General features: G+C 37.6%; 1 protein-coding gene across 1 annotated transcript in view; it reads left to right on the forward strand.

Moving 5' to 3' along the window:
- Positions 1 to 622: 622 nt before the first annotated feature.
- Positions 623 to 18,761, forward strand: part of camk1da (calcium/calmodulin-dependent protein kinase 1Da) — a 66,412-nt gene continuing 48,273 nt past the window's right edge. Inside the window, exon 1 of the mRNA XM_048155235.1 lies at positions 623 to 1,129. Within this exon, the coding sequence (XP_048011192.1) occupies positions 1,032 to 1,129 (98 nt within the window). The 5' untranslated portion in view covers positions 623 to 1,031. The remainder of the gene's footprint in view (positions 1,130 to 18,761) is intronic.

The raw sequence follows: 18,761 nt of genomic DNA on the forward strand, positions 1-18,761 counted from the left end.
TTTACTAGTAAGATTTTTAATTGAACTATAAAGTCATTACATGTGACAAGGAAAACAGTTGTTAGTTACTAGTGAGATAAAAATGGTACTAGTAACAATTCAGATTTATACTATTGTCTCAAAAGAAACTAGTAAAGCCAGAATAGATTTAAGTAATACACTCTAAAAAATGCTGGGTTAAAAACAACCCAAGTTGGGTTGAAAATGGAAAAACCCAGTGATTGGGTTAAATTTTTGACCAACCTGGTGGGCAGTTTTGTTTAAAAAATTACTATATGGCTGACTTAAAATGAACCCAAAATAGGTTGGAAATAAATGTTCATTTATTAAACATATTTTGGGTTCATTTTAAACAAGCAATACAGTAATTTTCAAACAATAGTTGAGTTAAATGAAACTAAAACAACCCAACCGCTGGGTTTGTCCATTTTAACCCCAACTTGGGTTGTTTTTAACCCAGCTTTTTTTTAGAGTGTAGAATAGCAATTGAAATAGGCCTACTGGTTAACCAGTAACAATTAAATGTTTACTTACTTGTTTGTTAAATCACTCGTAACAACAGAAAAAGATGCTTATTAGTTGAATGTTAAAACGGCTTGCCATATTTCTCATGCATTTGCTCTTTGTCAGGTCGCGCGGTGAGGAGCACAGCATCTTCCTCCTCCTCATTCACTCACTCTCTCTCCTCATTGCCATAACAACGGATGCAGCGCATCAGTCCGCGCGGGATCAACATTCAGCAGCCGCGCGGGGCGGAATAAACCCGCACCGGTGCCGTTAAGACACCGCAAAGGTGAAACACGCACGCACGCGCCTCTCTGAACTATTTACGTCAAACCGTTTAAGCTGCTACAGGGAGACGAGCGCACTCGGGAGATCCTCCGCAGGGTTATTTGGTAACGGTACAACCGGCGAAGGCGAGAGAAGAAAGAGCAGGAAGTGCAGCGTGGGAAAGCGGGGAAAATCTCCGGGGATCTCCAGCGCTCACTTCTCCATCTACGGTCCTCCTCGTTTTTTTTTTTTCCCCCACCATGGCTCGGGAGAACGGAGAGGCCGGCGGGGATTGCTCGTGGAAGAAGCAGGTCGATGATATCAAGGAGATGTTTGAATTCAAAGAGGTGCTTGGGACGTGAGTAACTTTGTTTTTGGCTTTGACATGCGACTCTAACCGAACCCACTTATGAAAATTCACCGAGGAAACCATAGTTTCCCCAAAGCACAGCAGTTAATGCAGTTATTATTACCGCTTTTTCTTAAACCAACCAAAGAGTGAATGCTGGTCTCTTAGTTCGGTCTGGTTTTACAGATGTTTTGGGTACTTACTGGCTGGACACCCATGGAGACCAGCTTGACAACCAGCTGAACCAAAACCAGCCTAGGAGACCATCTGAAACCATCTTAGGCTTGTTTAAGATACTGGTTTGAGCACTACGACTACTGTAAAATCAAGCTATTAATTTGTGATCACTTTCAAACAGCTTCAGGATATTTCTTTCACTTAGTTTGTTTATTTAATTATTTTGATTGTGGTGGTGGCTAATACAATAACAATACAGTAACAATAAGTTTTAATACAGCTCTTTTTAAGTAAAATCAAAGTTCATTGCACTTTTAGACATTAAACTATAAACAATAACTAACAACTCTGCTGGAAAATCCACCCTAAAATGGTCCAATATGATCATTAGCTGGTAGACTAGCAGCAAAGGCCCGTTTAAGGTGGTCAGACTGGTTTTGGACCAGCTAGAATCCGGCTATCATCTTAAACTGGGTTTTCCAAGCACAAACGTTTTGTTGTAGCAACACAAAAGAGGAGCAATAATGTTCTGATCATGGTTTCATTATTATTCACTCCCCATCTAAAAGCAGAGAGTCAGAATGCACTCTTTTTTGCATTCTGAAGGTGTTTTGGTGGAGCTATTTTTTGGCTTATATTGAAAAAAAAAAAAAACTAATTAAAAGGTGTTTGTTTCATGCATAAAGGGACTTGATTTGGTTTCCGTTAGCCTGCATGCGTTGCTTTTGCAACGGTTGTGGTCATGCACGTGTGTTTGATGATAAACAATGGGTCTGTTTCGCAGTCTGCAGCCACTTGCATCGCCATGCATGCATGTTTTCATCCACCTTACAATAGTGATTTACTCTCAGGTTGTTAGTTAGCCTGATATTCAATCCCTCCTGGACCTATAAAGATGCATCTATCATGTCTTAACTACATAGTAATAGGTGCACCGATGCACCGTTTTTGTTGAGCGCCCTTGCAGGCCTGTGTAGTGTGGGTCGCCCTGGTTGCTTTGACTGCAGTAATTTAATCTCTGTGTGCTAACCAGGGGAGAGTCGGATTAACCAGGTCGGATTATTGCACTGGAGGAAGACGGTCCTTGAATAGATTGTGTCCAAATTTCATAATGCACGTCTGAGAGGTTTACTTAAAGTGTAAGTTTGCTGATTTTCAACCTTCTTTGTATTGGTACAATCAATGTTGGTAGAATATGAGCAATGTTCACTTCTTTTATTTGTCAACAAAAGTCCGGCGGATGACACAAAATGCATCATTCTGTGGACTTTTGACAGCTCCAGGGCTTTCGTGAAAACTATTGTACTTCCGCATTTTTGTATCCCCGCCCATGGACAGTCGGATCAACAGAGGGTTATTAACAGAACAGTTATTGTAAGGATAGGTTTAATTGTATCGTACTTTCTCTACTCTTTAAACAGCATTATGGTAAAAATGGAACACTAATGCAACAGCTTTCTTAACTGTACAGCTTTTTAATTCATGGAGTTGGGCCGTTTTTGGCCTAAAACAGTTTTTAAATGTTGACTGCAAACACTGAGTTTTTTAGATTTTCCGTCACGGTGTTCTCTGCATATTTACGATTCTTTGCAGCCTTTAGCCACTGCCTATAACGTGCTGGATCCTTCACAAGAAACTGAAAATAACTCACTTCATCTAAACGTTTAATATTTTAATCAGGACTGTCAAACGATTAATCGCGATTAATCACATACAAAATAAAAGTTTGAGTTTGCCTAATATATGTGGGCGTACTGTGTGTAATTATGATGTATATATAAATACAAACACATTCATGTATATATTTAAGAAATATTTACATAATATATGTATTTATTTATATTTTTATAATAATTTATATTATATATAAATAAAAATATTTTGTACATAACATTTCTCTTAAATATATATATTAATTTGTGTGCATTTATATATACATATTAATTATACACAGTACTCACACATATATTATGCAAACTCAAACTTTTATTTTGTATGCAAATAATCACGATTAATCATTTGACAGCCCTAATTTTAATTCTTGCACCCGGGAAAAAGTTGACACCATTGTGACTAAAAGTTTGCTAAGAAGTATTTCCTACTCAACACTGTAAACCCGAATAAGTTGGTAAAACTAAAAAAATTTAAGTTAAGAAATTCAAAGTTTAAGTTAGCAGAACTGACAGATTTCAGTTTTGTACTCATACATTTGAATTGCTCTTAACCTGAAGTTAATTCATACATTTAACTTAAAATTATCATGTAATCTGATAATAATAACAGTAGCATAACATAGCAATTGCTGAAAAAGGTTGGAAATATAGAACATTTATCATATACCTTTTCTCAAACTAAACTCATGCTCCACTTGTCACCATGATAGTAACCCCCCAAAAAACCCTCATGTAACAGAAACTCTTCTAACTTTAATCATTAAACACTACCAAATCCCCAATTTATCATTAATCTTGCACAAAACATTATAAAACACTTAATTTGATCATTTATTCTTCCTTTCGAGTGTCATGGCCAAGCATGCTGGGAAATAGAAATCCCAGCCCAGTTTGAGGTAAATTTAAGTTTGTCTAAATTAAAAGAGACAAGTTCATAAAACTCAAAACAATGAAACAATTCAGATTACTTAAAATGTGTCAGTTTCGTGAACTCAAAAGAAAAAGAAAGTTCTAAATACTCACAAAAGTTAATTTGATTGAACTAATTTGCTTAATTTGAGTTTACTCAAACCAATTAATTATTTTGAGCGTTAAAGTTTACAGTGAAGCAAGGCATATTTGACTAAATAGGAGTGGGAGTGGCTTTGGACTCCAACATACCCAGTGCATTATGGGTGTTGAAGTTTTCCTACCTATTTGACAAAAGGGAAGACAGCAGCCTTTTTTTCCTCTGTTTTCTCTAGTCAGGTAGCATCGATTTAAACATTTTTCCACCTTTCTATCGCATAGGCAGCCAAGTTTTATTGAAAGGCCATTTTGCCAGTGGTGATTTACCCCTTTAACGATCATGGTGATACTTACACATGCATGTTAATATTATTACAGTATCATGAAAAAAAGGTGTCACAAGGTAACACTTATGTAAATAAACCATGATTGTTCAGTTGGACAAGTGTTTTGTAATCGAAGAGCTCCGTCTGTGAGCACACACCTATTAAACCTATGATTAGGTGGATCCGAGCTCTATGTGAAGACGCTGCCGTCATAGCAACCCAAGAGACAGGAGTCATGGCAACTCTGACTGGCCCGTTCAAGCACACCATTAAGAGGGTCTCACCGATCTTCATTTCCCCTCATATAAAAAAACGCTGCTGGCATCGTACCGTTCTCTTCGCCCACGCTCAGGCACACGCAGATTTTATTTATCCACCCACAGACATCCAACTGGCCATTATAAACCAGTACACAGCATGCCTGATCTTTACTGTGTTCACAGTTTAGTGTTATTATTTCCTTTGGAAGTATTGACTATTGATTTGGTCTAAAATGGCAAGGAAAAAGCCGCAGAATACTTATAACCCTGTTAGTTCACTCTATCCAGGGCTTTTCCCGAAGAACGACAGCTGTGTTGAAGTTTCTGGCAGTGCGGAGGGTATTTCTGCCCATATTCTTGACGGATGTGTCAAATTCAACAGTTGGGCTCTGCAGGGGCAGCTTTCTAAAACCGTATGTTTTTAGAAACGGAACAGTTTTTGCTCATAGACCTCGGCTATTTCACATCCTCTCCGAACCGGCTCACACTTGGAGTCACATGAATCATTCAGTTCTTGCTTATTTGGCCCTGAATGACCACACAAGACTGACTTCACTTTCTTTTTCTAGCTTTCTCGCTCTCTCTTTGTGTATGCAACTGCAAGATCATTTCCTGATCTCTCAGACCATCCGTTTAAACCTTGTGTAAGCCATCCTGTTTCTTCATGAGATGTAAATTTTGGGGGGCAGGTGCATAAACGGTAGCAATGTAAGCTTTTGTTCTTTGCTTCACTTTATCTGTTATGGTGGGTTGGAGGTGGCTTGTGTATTGTAAGTTTAGTAAGCGTTTTGTTAAAGCTTATTAGCATAAGTCAAAAAAGCCCTCCTCCTTCTAAGTGAAATATAGTATTATACCCCCCCAAAAAATTGGATAGGCAAATACTTAAAGGGGACCTATTATGCCCCCTTTTCACAAGATGCAATATAAGTCTCTGGTGTCCCTAGAATGTGCCTGTGAATTTTCAGCTCAAAATACCCCACAGATCATTTATTATAGCTTGTCAAATTTGCCCCTATTTGGGTGTGAGCAAAAACACTGCGTTTTTGTGTGTGTCCCTTTAAATGCAAATGAGCTGCTTGCAATCCTCATTTTGGCTGCGTGAGATTCTCCAGCTTTGTTGTTGTTGAGCAACCGAAGCGCAAGCTTTTGGAAAGAGGAACAGGAGCTTTAACAGCTCGTGCTATAGTTGCTCAACAACAACAAAGCTGGAGAATCTCACGCAGCCAAAATGAGGATTGTCAGTAACGGTGTTCAACCTTACATTGTTCAAACCGGAGTCGGACACTGATGGAGAGACTTACAACTTTTCGAATGCATCTGGACGTTTCTGAATGGTTAGTGGATAAATTTATGTAGTTGCTCACCTCTTGCATTGTCAGTACAAGATCTTGATCAAAAACTGATGCACCTCTTGATGGAAATAAATGTTGTGATGCTATTTCCATCAAGAAGTGCATCCATTTTTGGTTAATATCTTGTGTTGACAATGCAAGAGGTGAGCATTCTGTAAAGTCTCCTCCAGCACATCCCAAAGACTTTCACTGAGTTTAAGGTCTGGACTGAAAATGATTCTTCATGCTACCTCCCAAACATTGTTTCACAATTTGAGCCTGATGAATCTTGACATTGTCATCCTGGAATATGGCATGATACAACTTCCTACATGGTTGTTTAAGAAATGAAAAGCTATACACTCCACCTTTTAGGGTTAAAAGAATCGTTGCCAAACATATAACATGCTAGAAACATAATAATCACTGTAATAATGAACCATTCATAGATAGATATCTTAAGTATTTGCCTATTAAAATCCAAAGAGCGACCTTTTTTTTGGCTTGGCTTGGCTGTATGTATGATTAGACGTATCGTTCATGTCTGTTACAAATTATGCACTGAAGTTTAATTTGTTCAAATTCATAACCTTTGAAGCATTCGTAATAGTGATGCTTATACCTTAACAAGCACCACTAATAACAATATTATCACCTGCACAGTATGAATATGAAGAAATAGACTTGTCTACTCTGCCTACAGTGCCTAGTAACATTAGGGACATGAGAATTGAGTGTCGTGTTTCATCTGTGTGTGTGAACACCTCCAGTGTTGTTCTCTGAACTGAATTATTCAGTATGTGAAGCGCCCAGAGGCCGCAGGAGGTCATGTGATCACTCAACAGGTGCGTGTGCGCCAGGTATGTGTACATGATGCTACTGTTAGAAAACTCTCAGAACACACACATATCGTACGCCAGGTGCGGTGACTCGAGAGGAGAGAAAGGAAAGGCAGAGGAGAGATAAAAAAAGAGAGAGGAAACATTGAGGCCATGAAGCCCTTAATTGCCTGCTCCATTTTCAGGCCTGTGCTCCTGGCTTTGTCCTCTATTTAAGAATCTCTCTCATTCTCTCTCTCTCTATCATATCCCTCTGTACTTTATTAAAGTGACTTTTACAGGGCGAGCCAGAGTTCAAAATGAGATTCTATTATAAAATCCATGTCACATATACTCGCTGTGTTCTGTTATAAATGAGGGAAGCCTGAGTTGTTGTTTGGAAAGTCTCTTAAAGGTGCACTAAATCATTTTTGTCCACTTGAATTGCACTTTTATTATATTACCAAAAATTGCTGTCACATTGGGCATATGTCATGGTTGTTGTCAATGTGACATTTTTTGGCCTCTGCAAGTATTTCAGTTGTGTAAATAATACAAAATGCAGTTTAATTGGTGGTAAAAAAATATTTAAGGCTGCAACATTTCTTTTAGCTGTTGGCAGGTGCAGCGAAAAAAGTTAGTTTGAATTTTGAATATAATTTATTTGTTTTTACTGTAATAAATGATTATTATTTGTATTTTTTTTGTGTAAACATCCTTTAAACAAGATACATTTACTGATTTTAAGAAACTATTTGCAAAACGGATTAAAAAAAAACCTCAATTCAAAGGGCAAATTTGTTTTTTGAGGTCTTTTTGAGATATTCTAAGTTATTCCTGTTATGAATTTTCAGCAGCCATTACTCCATTCATTCTAATATGCTGATTTGCTGCTTAAGAAACATTTATTGTTATTATCAATGTTGAAAACAGTTGTGCTGCTTAATATTTTTGTGGAAACCATGATTAATTTCATGAAAGAACAGCATTTATTTAGAATAGCTTTTTGTTTTTGGTAACAATTTAAAAGTCTTTACTCTCACTTTTGAACAATCTAATGCACCCTTGCTGAATAAAAGTATTAATTTCCAAAACAAAAACTGACCCCAAACTTTTAAAACAGTAGTGTATTGTTAGAAACATGAGATACGGATCCTGGAAAACAAGAACAAAATACAAAAGAAAGTTGTTTTTTTTGTTTGTTTGTTTTTTGCAGCGCTGAAACAGAAAGGTTTTGTTATTGCGGTAGAGAGTGTCTTCCTGTCTTTGGGAGTGTTCCCAACGGCTGTTCACTGATGTGGTAAGCTTGAGATACTGAGTCAGCTGTCCAAGGTGTAATCTTTAGCTTCAGCGCTGTCTGTGTTCAGACAGGGGGAAAGTTACGCTTACTCTGACAGAAAATATCACAAATTGCTTAAAGGTGAAGCGTGTCATTTTTTCAATCGTAATTACATCCTCCAATCCTAGTTCGCAGAGAGATGTGCCATAAATAAAAGTGCAGATATTACACTCATAACCTTTAACAGCCCATTTGGGTAAATTCAAACTCTTCAGAAAAGTGTGTTGTTAAGTTCAAGTCTGAAGGAGTTGACAGCTTTGCAAGAAATCCTTTTTTTTTTCTTTACATAAACATGCTTTAAACAAGATACATTTACAGATTTTAAGATACTATTTGCAAAACAGATCAATTAATTTCAACTAATTTTTGAGGTATTGTTTTGTTTTTCATGTTTTGATAGGTTTCTCTGAATATGGAAGCTTGTTTCCACCACTAAATAAAAAATAAAAAAGTTAATTGCAACTTTTTATCTCACAATTCTGACTTTATTTCTCAGAATTGCAAGATTTTTTAGATGTGGTCATAGCACAGAGTCAGCTCTTCTTAGGGTAGCTAATGACCTTTTAGTAAAGACTGACTCTGGTAGCAGTGTTGCCTTAGTTTTGCTAGATCTTCGCTCAGCATTTGATACAATTGATTATTTCATTTTAGTTGAAAGATTAAGACAGTACATGGGCATCCAAGAAACTGCTCTAAGATGATTTGCCTCTTATCTTCAAAATAGAACCTTTTCTGTCAAAATTGGAAATTTTTCCTCATCAATAGCTTCTATCACATTAGTGGGGTTCCTCAAGGTTCCGTTTTGGGACCAGTGTTATTTTCATTGTATATGCTTCCTCTTGGTTCTATTTTTAAGAAATATAGCATTTTGTATCACATTTATGCTGATGACACCCAGATGTAACTCGTAATTGGAGAAAAAAAGTCGCAATTACCTTATTTATTTTTTATTTCATGGCAGAAACAAGATTCCATAATGAAAGTACATGCACTGCCATTCAAAAGTTTGGTGTCAATAAGATTTTTAAATGTTTTTGAAAGAAATCTTACGCTCACCAACCAAAAGTACAGTTTTTTTTATTATTTTAATGTATTTTTGATAATATATTGTAAAATGTGGAGATGTACCATTAATACAAATGCAGATATTAAACTCTTAAGCCCGTTCACACCAAGGACAATAACTACAATGATAAAGATATAGTTCTAAAAATCTTTCTAAATATAAAAGAATAGCAGAGTTCACAACTATAACAAAAACGCCACAGAGAAACGATATCTTATGATAAAAACATTGACAGCCAATCAGAATCCATCCTGCTTTAAAGAGCTTGAGCTTTTAAAGCGGCAGACGACAGAACTGCAGCACACGCTTGTAATAAACAGAATGATAACGTCCGCTGGTGTGGACGCTAATATAGTTATCGTTTTTGGTGTGAACAGGCCTTTAACATCTCATTTTGTTAAATTCAAACTGTTCAGAAAAGTGTGTTGTTGAGTTCGATTCTGAAGAAGTTGACAGCTTTGCAAGAAATCCCTTCTCTCATAACTGGGCCCCTGTGGCACAATCTGTTTTGGAGAACAAAAGCATGCACAGTTTTGCAAGTTTCCTCTAATGCAAACATCTTGTGACCACTCTAATTGATCCCCCCCCATGTGCACAGCTCACACAACCATCTGCTGTGTGACGTCGACGTCAGGTAATAACATGGAGAAACTACACGATAGGATCTTGTAAGATCCTCATGAAAGTCGCCTCATCCAATACATGTTGACAGGATGTGGTTTGCAGGGAGTTACACAGTAACTCACTAAGTTGTTTGGCTTTGGGGTCATGAGCTGGATTAATCTGCCCTGATCAAAGCAAACGGGCTTCACGGTGGAGGAAACCCGTCTGGAGATTATCCTCTCCCTTCCGTCTCTCCTCAAGCTCTGCTGTCTTTGGCTCGCTCGCTCGCTCTTCTGTTCATCCGAGTGTACGGTCTGGTTCCTGCCATCGCTTTCAGCCAAGGGGACGACCGTCTGCACTGGTGTCACCAGTGTTTATCAGCAAAGCTTGTTCACTTAACAAGAGCGGGCAGAATCTGAATGAGATTATGCCCAAATCCCATCTGCTGCTGACAACATGGGCACAACAACACGCCACCCACAAACAGTCTTATGTGTTTTTACAGACTTCAACTTGTCTTTGTTGCACTATAATGCAACTACAGATACTCATTATCAGTCACTTTGATGATCTGGGCTGTACAATTTTCCTTATTCTCTGTTTTTAACCATCCTGGTGTGTTTAAAGGGATACTTCACTCAAAAATGAATTGTCTGCACCAATAATGTATTTATGTCCAATTGTGGTCATTTTTATCGCCATTATTCACCCCAATGCACAGATGTTTGACCATCAATATACTGCTTTATATTAATGAACATGAACTCAGTTTCTTCAGCACCCCGAATCTGCACTTTGGAATAGATGCTATTAAAGTGTTTACATGCCTGTTTATGGTAATTAAAATCGGCATATGCCACGTTTTACTACAGTTATTGTTGCTATGATTTATGATAGGGATGCACGATATATCGGCCACCATATCGGTATCGGCCAATATATAATTTGGTCGATATATTAAAGCCCATAAATAACAGATTATTTCCTTCAGCTGAAACACTGCAGATGTGTACTGTCCACCATTATGGTTTTGAATTGCTTGAAATATGATTTAAGTAAAATACAGTTAAGTGCAATGTACAGCGCAAGTCTTTCATATAGGCTACATAAAATTATAATAATGGGAACACTATAACTGTGTGCTTGGGACATGGCTTTTAATGGTGAGACTTTTGTTTTTGTAATCAGGCTTTCAAAAATTATGAAAAATTTTGATTTAGATTTATCGGCCAATATATCGGTTATCGGCATTCAAATATAAAGAATTATCGGTTAACGGTATCGGCCACAATTTTCATATCGGTGCATCCCTAAATCATTAGATTAATAACTTCATTTTGTATTGTGTTATGAGGTAAAGTTTAACCACAATCAATTTATTCACCATCATGATGTTTGTTCTTCTGTGGAACACAAAAGAAGACATTTTTAAGAATATTTTTGAAAGTCAATGGGGTCCAAAACAGCATTGCACCCAATTGACTTCTATTGTATGAAAAGAAAAAACCTTTCAAAATATCTTCTTTTGTGTTCCGCAGAAGAACGAACATCATACAGGTTTGGAATGACATGAGAGTGAGTAAATGATTGCAATTTAATGTTAATGTTCAATATGATAACTGGACTCTACATGCTGAAATAAGCATGCAAGATAAGGTCATGTTTTAAACGCGTTTCATGAAATCGCAAGAATATTTCCGGCCACTAAAATACTGACTACAACAGGCATTTAGAGATTATTTAGTACCTTAAGTGACCTTTTTATGAAAAACCCCATACTTCTTTATGGGACGTCCCCACACTATTTTGTGCCCACAAGGAAAGCAAAAACCTGCCCACGCACACAGCACATCACACCGCTCTTTTCAAGTAGGATTAGACTCACTGACACTCCTTTCAAGTCCATTAGGCAGGAAAGCATTTGCCTAGCAATGTTTTTATTGACATTTTGCAGCCCCTTTAAACATATGTGAGTCATTAATTATGCCCTGCTTGTTGTGTAGCAGGTATATTATGGCTGTGATTAGTGGGTTTGTATTACATCTCAGCAAGCGTTTCACTCGATGTCTTCATAAAGACCTGTATTTCAGCATAGCTCACTAATGTTGGATTGAGAGTGCAATTAACAGCCGTTGCAGCCATTGGTGGAAATGCTTGTTTGTGAAATTGTGACGTATTTTGGTAGATTGACATATACTATTCTTCCTGTTTGCTTTCAGAGTGTGGTTTCCAACAGTGTTTTAAACTTGTGAAGGTGCAGTCATATGCACATTGTTACAACTAGTGCAGTTATTGTCTTCCACATGAACGAATGTGAGTATTTAAAAGAGTAAAGCTGTGCAGGCTAAATGAATGTCACTAGTGTACCATCACCAACCAAAAATAAAACCACATGTTAAATCGTTTTCCTCTTCAGGGACTGTTTGTCCCGGTCGTGTTCAACTGTAATAGGACAGCATGGGCAAGGCTGTCTTTAGAATGCCATTTCAAATATTGTAGAGGCAGTTTTCTTATATTGTATATTGTACTGTCAGTTTTACCATTACGCAAATTAGCCTACATCCTACACTCTGTAAAAATGCTGGTTTAAAAACAACCCAAGTTGGGTTGAACATGGGCAAACCAAGCAATTGGGTTGTTTTAAGCCAACGGTTGGTTTAAATGTTTGGCCAACCTGCTGGGTAGTTTTATTTAACTCAACTATTGTTAAAAAATTACTGTATTGAACACAAAGTATGTTGGAAATTAACATATATTAATATGTTTAATTAATAATAATTAAACAATAAACATTTATTAAATTGCTTACTAATAAATGTTCACCTTTTTGAGGTGGGTTTTGAATGATTTTGGGTTCATTTTAAGCCAGCCATATAGTAATTTTTAAACAATAGTTGGGTTAAATTGCCCAGCACGTTGGGCAAACATTTACCCCAACTGCTGGGTTAAAACAACCCAATCGCTGGATTTGTCCATTTTCAACCCAACTTGGGTTGTTTTAAACCAGCATTTTTACAGAGTGTATGTTTTGACTACTACTCATACTATTTCTGCACTGTGCAGAATGCAAATGTCTTTGTACATGTTTAAAATACACTCCATGTTGCATGAGATATTGTATCCCGCAATGCAGTGCACTCGACTTGACCTTCCATTTCCAATTCTTTTTTCACTAATTTTTGTCTTTGGACTGGCAAAAGTATTTTTTTAATGTACAATTCAAATAAAAATGCAGATGATAAGATGATAACTGGACTCTACTTGCTGAATTAAGCATGCAAGTTGAGGTCATGTGATGTTTAAAATGTTTGTTACATATTACAGTTTTGCACAGACATGTTTTATGTCCCATTTCTTGACCTGTCCTCCAATGTCATTTGTTCCACTGATTATTCAGTGCTTTCAAGTTAATTAAAAAAGATGATCAATTAGGTTTCCAAATGACGGAATTTTCAGTTAATTCAATTACAGTTACATGCATTAACTACTTGATTTATTGAAGAGTGAAAGGTGTATTTTTGTTTTATTTGCATGTGGGCAGACCTGCAAGGTGCACCATATGTGCGTAGCGCATAGCTGTTATTGTTTCTTCCATGCTAGTGAATGAGTTCTTGTACTGTGAGGCTCCTCCTCCCATTTCGATGCGTCTCTTTCAGAATACTTGATGCCAAAAATAAAGAGAGAGAATAAAGATTCTTTCCCTGCATTAGCTTTTAGCGTACATTACTGCGATTATCTACAATCTTCCACTTGTCACATACTCGTAAACATAGAACCCGGACACATTATTGTAGGATCAACCTCCGTTTATAAATAGTGACCAGGTTTTCCACCCAGTCGGGAATACAGCTCTTCATTTAGCCTAGCGGCTCAGGACTTTGGCATTCACCGCGAGTCCCGCTGACAAATAGTGCAGCAATTTAAGTCTATTACGTTAGCCACATTAATCTGTATCAACGTCGACCTTAAGTTCTTTCACGAGCGTCAAGTTGTTTCCTCGATCACTATCTCTGCTAAGCCAGGACTGGCCTGCAATGCGATTGGAGGTATGGGATAAAGTCATCATTTGGAACCGCTTGTGAGGGAACAGACCGTCTGTGAAGAGGATAGTGGTGAAGCTTAGCGTGAAGTGTATTGGAAAGGGCACTGGAAGTAAACTAGGCTAAATAAAAAAAGACTGTTTTGGAACAGCCTGTTCATGATCTGTTCGGCCTTCAACTGAAGACCTGCACTGATTCTGAATGCATCCTTACAAGAGTAGAAAAGGGGGATTAGAGTAGTTTCCACTTCACGGACCGTCTATTGCACACAAAACAGGAAAGTACCTGTGAAAATAGCAAGCCAGGAAACCAAATGATGTTTAAAAGGTGCCAAATTGATATTATGAACAAGTATCATTCAACATTAAAAGTTAAACATGATTATAGAATTGTGAATTGTTTGATAGATGAATAGTTCTTAAATATTAATTTCATACTGTATATTTTGGAATACTTAAAATCAATTTTAGCATTTAGCACAATTGATTTTAGTTTTGAGTTTTTTTTAATTTACAATAAAAAAAAAGGTAATTGTGACCTCACAATTCTGACTTTTTTTTTAATTTGCGAGATTTGCAAGTTATTAAGTCAGAATTGTGTGTTATAAAGTCAGAATTGTGTGATATAAACTCGCGATTGCCTCTTATAAAGTCAGATATTTCGCATTTCTGACTTTATATCATGCAATTGTGAGTTAGAAAGTCAGAATTGAGAGATATAAAGTCAGTCTTTTTTCCCCCTCACAATTCTGGCTGTATATAATGCAATTCCGACTTTATAACTCGCAATTCCGACTTTATAATTCGCAATTGTGAGCTTATATCGTGCAATTCTGAGAAAAAAACATCAGAAGTGTGAGATATAAACTGGCAATTGCTGGAAAAAAAAGTCAGAATTGTGAGATAAAACATCATAATTACTTTACTTTTATTTTTTATTTCATGGAAGAAACAAGCTTTCATATATTATGACTTAAAGTGAGCTTCTCAAACAAGAAAAAATGTAGGGCTGGACTTGATTTTCTCCATTGGGAATCGATTGGATGGTTGTGGTTTGCTATTGGTGGATCTCATGTGAGTGACAGGTTTTCTCGCACTTGTGCCGAACGTCATCAGAATAGAGAAAAGATGTCGCTGCAAGAGGAGGGGAAGTTATTTTGATTAAAGTTTATGAGGGCACATGAATTTTTTAAAAATAAATCATTTATAATACTGCAATATTCCATAAAAAATAAGATTTGTCAGTTTTGATTTCATGGTGACTTTATGTGTTCCCAGGATTCTCAGCTGCCTCTCTCACTCTCACTCTTTATTGGTCTGTCATATCTGATTCTCATTCTCCCTGCTCTTTTATAAGACTCGAGCCCATTGCAGGAACCCCACTGTGAGCGTGACCCGATCCACGTGGAAACCCAGAGAACGAGGCAGAACATTTGACGGGCATCCTCCTTAACATCATCTCTAGCAAAGCAGCTTGCCATTACAAAGCCACTTCAGTTAACATTATACAAAAGCAAATATAGACTATAGTTTTGAATTGAATAATGCATTCACTACTTAAAGTGGCATTAGTGGTGACAAACGTCTATTAAAGGGATAGTTAACCCAGAAATGAAAACTCTGTCACCATTTACTCACCCTCATGTCGTTCCAAACATGTATGAGTTTCTTTCTTCTGTTGAATATGAAAGAAGATATTGTGAAGAATGTTGGTAACCAAACAGTTGATGGTTTTTTAGTATTTTTTCCCCCAACTGTCAGGTTAGGTTACCAACATTTTTCAAAATATCTTCTTTTGTTTCAAAATATTCAAAAAAAAAATTTGTGTGAACTATCCCTTTAATTGAAGCTAAAATTGGTCATTGTGTCTAGTAACGCCTCTGACTACTTAGTGATTATTAGAAGTGCCACAACAGTCAAAAATAGCAAGGCATGCCACAAAACCATATATGAACATTTGAAACTTCAATGATTGATGCAAATTGTGTGGTGCTCGAAGGCTGAGTGGCCTTGTGTGGTTTTGTGTTCATCGTTTGCCATAGTTCTCATTTTCTTCATTGTGTTCGTCACCCACCACACCCTCCCACAAGGAAACACTGCCAGAGTTCGCAAGCGTTCTGCAACATTTTGTAAACCTTCTCTTGTATAACAAGCATGCCAGCTTCAGTCAGAACACAAGCTGACCTGCTGAGCGAGAGGGATGTCAGCATGTCCCCAGGGGAGACCGACCCCAGATATCTGAAAGCTCAGTCATTACCCCAGTGCTAAATGCCAGTTGGTCTACACATCATAGCACTTGCCTCCACAGTGTAGCTCCTGGCATATACTACCCAAAACTGCAAACAATTCTATTCGTAATCATTACCTCACACCTGCAAACGATTCTATTCATATTTCATAATCATATCTGGACAGATTTCTTTACTTGTCCTCATAATCTAGTATATTATATGCCACCTGGTTTGATATTGTGCAATCTAATGCAGTATCATCCATACATTTTTAAATGTGGCTTAAAGGCCCACTGAAGTGCCTTGGAACGCACAGCATTATTCAATGTGTTGACCACTGAAACAGGAAGAGAGGGTGGCTCCTCCCCTTTTTTAATTTTTTTTTGTTTATATCACAGTTCAGCCAGAGCTGTTGAACTTGGTAAAGCCTGAGTTTCCTCCTAATTTCTAACCGTTTCTCCTCCTAATCTCGTCCATATCGCTTTACAGCATTCTGTGCAGAATTCAAATGGGTCTGATATGTTTTTTCTGTGCTATCGTGTCTCTGGACCGGAGCAGACTGTGTGCGTGCTGCAGTGGTTCGCTTGACACTTATGTGAAACCAGACTTCATTCACTCCAATGGAAAGCATTACACTGTTTGAATCATTCCCTATCCCCTATATAGTGCATTACGTCCCATTCACCATATAGAAAATCGACCAATTTCAGCCACAACTTCAGCGTATATTTATAATGTTGGGGCGCTTTAGATTCTAGAGAGCATTTGATTGGACAGAAAATCTTATGAGAAACTGAAGTGCAGAGTGATGTCATCAAAATCGTCGATCCATATTGGCGTATTTTGAAGGCTTATATCTTCTAAATGTGAATTTTGTCTTTGTTTTGGAGCACTTTAGCTCATAGATAAGCTAATATATTCATACTAAAAGCCAAAAAAAAACTACAATTTTGATTTTATGGGGACTTTAAGTCTCCAAATGCTTTTTAGAGTTACTAGATACAAATTTTCTCAGTATTCTAGTAGGAAACATTCTAATTTCTAACAGGAGGGCCATGTTCACAGAACCGATGAAGAATGGTCTAATAATTGTAATGAACAGTTAATAATTAATGATAGAGCGAGTTATAAAGTTCTTTAGTTAATGAATATGAAATCTCCAACTTGGAATAGCAAATGTCAGCTAAAGACTAGTTTCAAACTGATTTTGTATGTGAATGTTTGTTTTCTGAGAAATGACAACCAGCCCATCTCTAGAGTTTGCCTTAGTTTGCCTCAGTCCTTTCAAAGGTTTCTTTTTCATTAAGCTTCTCTTTCCACTTCACCTCTTTCTCCCTCCAATTCTCTCTCTCTGGCCATGTTTCATGAGAGACCTACTTTGGAAAAGTTCCATTACAGGTTGTCCCCTCAGAAGGGATCTAAATAAAGTGACTTTTAATGTAAGTGTCTTGTATGTGCGTGTCCCATTTGTGCAGCCCGAACAGCAGTGGGTTGTTGTCCTTGAGTTGTGCTGGTCTTAATGTTGCTCTTGGACTGCAGTGAGGTCAAGTATAACAAGTATCTCACACTCCCTCTCTCACAATCTCAGCGTTTGCCAATTCTGTCTGTATAATACTTGTATATAGGCGGTTGTTTAAATACGTAATCCAAAGTTTGAACAATATTAAGAGTGATTAATGAACAGCATAGAGAGAATTTGTGCATTGGCATTGCAGCTGCTCTGCTCAAACCGACGACAGCAACAAGGATGATTCATCCCCACAATATCCCAGCATGCTCTCTGTGTGATTTCTCTGGGCCCGGGGTACCTTAGTCTGGTTCGCTCTCTCCCTCATAAAGGGGTGTACGTGCACCCGGACAGGCTATTACGCTGACTGATTTCCTTCTTTGTCTCTATTGTTCACGTTCATCAGATAAAGCTTCTATCTCTCTACTGTGCCATGAAATATGAGACATGAAGAGGATAACTCGAGATACATTCAGGCATCACTCTTTCACTCATACACCCTCTGTCCTAAAACCTAGTGAGCTGCCTATTTAGTCAACATATTAAGGCATCATAGGCATGAAACCTAAACCAAAAGATTGGCAGGAACGTTATGCTGCCTTCTAAAGGCCAATTCACACTGTGCCGACTGACACCAACCAACAGAAACAGACAAGTTTCAAGTTTTATCAGATCGGAGTGTTACCCCTGTCAGTGTCTGTTGGTGTTGGTTAGTGCTTGTTTTTGCCAATTGTACATCCTCAACATCCTAACATGACAGCACATGCTAGTCGTTGAGTTGAATCAACTCAATCATCAATTTATCCACTAACCATTCAGTAACGTTTCATTCTAATAGTTGTAATTTCTTCCTGAGTCTCTCCATCAGTGTTCGAATGTAAGGCTGAACACCGTTACTGACAATCCTCATTTTGGCTGCGTGAGATTCTCCAGCTTTGTTGTTGTTGAGCAACTGAAGCACGAGCTGTTAAAGCTCCGCCCTCTTCTGGAAAGCAGGCCAATGAGCAGCAGCTCATTTGCATTTAAAGGGACACACACTAAAACGATGTGTTCTGTGAAAACAATCCGAAGATGGCAAACAGATCAAGAGGAATGTTAATTATACATTTATCAATAAAAATACTTCAGTCTAGTTAATAATTGATCATTTTACCCAGTCACTGTGTACGCTATGTGTTTCTGCTTAGTAGAGTCAGTGCTGCCAACTTTTGAGTTCAGCTTGGAGTAAGAATTATTCCTGTGGGGGAATAATGATTCATAAGC

This window comes from Megalobrama amblycephala, linkage group LG14 (assembly GCF_018812025.1).
Source record: "Megalobrama amblycephala isolate DHTTF-2021 linkage group LG14, ASM1881202v1, whole genome shotgun sequence".
In the NCBI taxonomy this organism is placed as follows: Eukaryota; Metazoa; Chordata; class Actinopteri; order Cypriniformes; family Xenocyprididae; genus Megalobrama; species Megalobrama amblycephala.